The sequence below is a fragment of the Octopus bimaculoides genome, chromosome 6, assembly GCF_001194135.2.
Source record: "Octopus bimaculoides isolate UCB-OBI-ISO-001 chromosome 6, ASM119413v2, whole genome shotgun sequence".
Classification (NCBI taxonomy): Eukaryota; Metazoa; Mollusca; class Cephalopoda; order Octopoda; family Octopodidae; genus Octopus; species Octopus bimaculoides.
Window position 1 is genome coordinate 99,167,832 of NC_068986.1, and position 3,732 is coordinate 99,171,563.

General features: G+C 34.6%; 1 protein-coding gene across 1 annotated transcript in view; it reads left to right on the forward strand.

Annotated features, from left to right (window-relative positions):
- The first annotated feature begins 1,579 nt into the window (after nucleotides 1-1,579).
- Nucleotides 1,580-3,732, forward strand: part of LOC106878918 (28S ribosomal protein S22, mitochondrial) — a 41,621-nt gene continuing 39,468 nt past the window's right edge. The window contains exon 1 of the mRNA XM_014928271.2: nucleotides 1,580-1,620. Within this exon, the coding sequence (XP_014783757.1) occupies nucleotides 1,611-1,620 (10 nt within the window). The 5' untranslated portion in view covers nucleotides 1,580-1,610. The remainder of the gene's footprint in view (nucleotides 1,621-3,732) is intronic.

A 3,732-nucleotide genomic window follows, 5' to 3' on the forward strand; every position in this document is an offset into this window, starting at 1 on the left:
GGCCAAGAATCCTTATAACTGAACGTGAAGGAAAAAATGAAAACGAAAAAAAGAAAAAAATTTGTTGAAGTACGAAAAATTTAAATGAATTGTTTTATGATAAGTAAAGTTTGTTTCTGTTGTTTTCATAAATATTTTAAAGATTACAAACTTACCTCAGTAACTAAACTAGGAATTTTGGTTCAGCTCCCAATTAAAAGTTATGTAGAATTGTGGCAACAGAATTGAGATCTGTCAGTAGAAAGGCGGAAAAGAGGCGGGGAGAGAAAGGGAGAGTGTAGGAAATAAGGAGAAAGAGAGAGAGAGAGAGAAAGGAAGGGGGAGAAAAAAGAAAGAAAGAAAGAATAAAAAGCGAAATTGAAGAGTAAATGTGTGTGTATGTATGTATGTATGCAAAGAGCGAAAGAAAAAATAATCAGAGAAATTGAAATGTTAGATTGACAGATAGACAAAGAGAGGGAGAATAAGTTAAATGTAATAAATGCAGTCTGTGCGCGTTTGTAAGGATGTGTGTGTGTGTGTGTGTGAGAGAGAGTGAAAGAGAGAGCAAGCGAAAGAGAGACAGAGAGATGTAGACAAAGAGAGGTAAAGTCTCTGTGGGGGTGGAGGGGTGTATGTCAAATAGAGAGAAAGAAAGTAATAGAAAGGAAGGAGGGAGATTATGTAAAAAATGTGATAGAGAGAGAATATGGAGAGAGGGGGAAGCTGGAAAAAGGGGAGGGAGTAGCGGTCAGTAAAAGTAGAAAAAGAAAGAAAAAGAGTTAAGAGTGGTAGACAAATGCGATGAGGACAGCTATATAAATATAAACAATGAAAACAGGTAATATATATATATATATATATATATATATATATATATATAATATAGTTTTAGGGAAAATAACCAAGTTTCAAGAACTCATCGATGAAAATCCACTATCACATATAGAAAAATTAACAATTAAAACCACAATAAATGAGTATAATATAAAACAAAGTAAATATCATAAGATAAAGATAATATAATACTTGGTTATTTTCCCTAAAACTATATATTTTATATATATTTTATCTATAAAGCTCGATTTAATTTTGATTTTTTATAAATTGATTTTAATTGAGTTTTTACCTGTAATTTTGGATTTTGTCCCTAATATTATTATTATTATTATTATTATTATTATTATTATTATTATTATTATTATATATATATGAATGACTGAGCGAAAACGAGATGTAAACTGATAAAACAAACTGAAACGAGATCAAGACTTGAAAGATATGGACATAAATGACAAAAAAAAAATAAAAAGGTAATGGACTGTACAGGGAAGTAAAACAAATGAAAAAGAGAGATATAAAAAGACTGATTGAGTGTATAAAAGAAAGAATTTGAGATAAGAGGACGCAGATAAGAGAAGAAAGTTTAGATTAGTATTTCTTCATTTTTTTTTTTTTCTGTAGCTTCCCCTATCGCCTTTTCTAGTACACCTTCACGGATTTCTTACCTCGTATGAAAAGAAAAATAGTCTTGTATATATAATACTGTTTATTGAATAATGTTAATTTTCACCAGATTTAAGAATTGTGGTTTTTAGATTTACAGAGAGACGGAAAGAAGTGGGGCAAAGATGGTAGTAGGTAAGTGAACTGGATCGTTTTATGGATATGGTTTAAGAGTAGGCAGACTGGAAGCGGAAACGTCCGAGTAAGGTTTGAATTTTGAAGAAGTTCATGGACAAGAGAGAGAGAGAGAGGGGTGGGGCACACGCATTAGTGTTGCTCTGTGTGTGTGTGTGTGTGAAAGGATTGAATGACAAGGTGAAAAAAAAAGGAAAGTTAGTGTAAATATGAATAATGTAGAAGCCTCAGTCAACAAGCTGACCCAATATAACTGGATGTGAAGTAGTAATGAAATAAAAGACAAACGAATAGAAATGGAAGCGAAGGCGTCATAAGACGTAGCGCGCGAACCAGAAAAGGGAGACTTTATGTAGTTGTCCAGCCCTGCTCGGGCAGCCCTATAGTCATGTAGCACACCAGCCGTGACCATCCCTTCTTTTTTATGATTATACAGGATTACATTTACTAAAATATCCTTTCAGAAAATAATTTGTGGGAATGTTTTTGCGTTGAGGCTCCCTCGTTGGATCAGGCTGTTCAACCTGCTTGAAATAGCAGCCAAATCTTCCTTGAATAACAGCCAATTGCTCCCCAAAAGGGAAGGACATATTTGATACATTACATCGCATTTAAAGACAGAATTTTCGCAGCTGGAACGAAAATCCTTTGTTTACATATCTGATAGATCAGGATTAACCGGAAGGTAAAGCGAAATTGATTTCGGCAAACCAACAAGGACTGTCGATATTCGTTCGCCTAGCTAGAAATAGCAGCCAAATCTACCTCGTACAGCATCCTTACTGTCCTTTAAAGGAAAAGATACGAATTGGATAATTTGGTCGTCGGTGCACACTACCTGGAAAAAAATATACGAGATGATCATGGGTGGGATACTTTGATCAGTTAGAATCACTTGGGGCTGAACAATATGAATTAGAACATAAGAAATGAATCAGAAGAAAATATTACAAAACGAAAACCCGGGACGGAGCTGATAAAAGACTGCTTGTGTATGCGTATCAACATTTTAAAATTTCTAACTAGATTGAATGGGCCTGCCGTTTGTCCTTTAAGTCAACCCTTGTCTACAAAAGCATCCAGCCCTATCTATTTTTTTTGTTTTCAGACATAGGGTATTGAGAACTATAATGTGTCCTTTTTTTAATGGTACAATAAGTAATTTAAAGAAGATTTGACTGCTATTTCTTGCAGGTGGAACAACTGCATAAGGGCCTCCATCGCTGGCTCATCGTTTTAACAATTAGTTTTCTTGCAATGGGTCGGATGGGTTTGCAATTTATCGTATTGTGATTTTTCTCAACTCTATTTTCTTATGTCTCACCTGTGATTTAACAATTCTCTGTGTGTCCTTGCATCTTTTATATTTTCCTTGACCTTCCAGCTACCAACATGTGACACTTGTTCAACGAACAGTTGTCATTTTTTTCTTCATCAGCAGGAGTCAACGGATCCTCTATATAGTCTTTCAGCCAGCTAGAAATAGCAACCAAATCTCTCTATTTCATCAAACCGTTTAAAAATGGAAGGATAAATTGGGGATAATATGGTCCTAGATATGCTGTGTCTGACGAAAAAGATGGAATGGTCATAGCTCAAGTATTACCGATCGTAGAGCTATTTAATCAGGGTTGATGTATTAACGTATGCACTTATGAATGAACTGCGTAGTCGTTGAATCTGTTTGAAATAACAGCCAAAATGTTATTCAAATTATACTGTACTGTTTTAAGAAAGAAGACACGTACTGAATGATGTAGTCCTACATACTTTGTGTCTGTGAGAATGCTAGGACATATCGTGGTCGTTCTCCTTAACCAATGGGCTAAGCAACAACAATTTGTGCCACGATTCATGGATCGTTAACTTTGAATATCAGACAAATCGTGGATCTGAGTTTGAAAAGCTCCCAAATCGTAACATAGCACATCTCCCGCCCCAGTTTGAGTAAATCTTACTCTTTTAGGATCTAAATATATTAAAAAAGATATATAAATGATGTTTCGATTGACGTTTGAAATCTAATTTCTTGTGTTGGAACGAGATCCTCAGATTTTATTCATGCACGTCACCAAATTATAAATTAGGAATGATACTATAGAAAAGATCGGA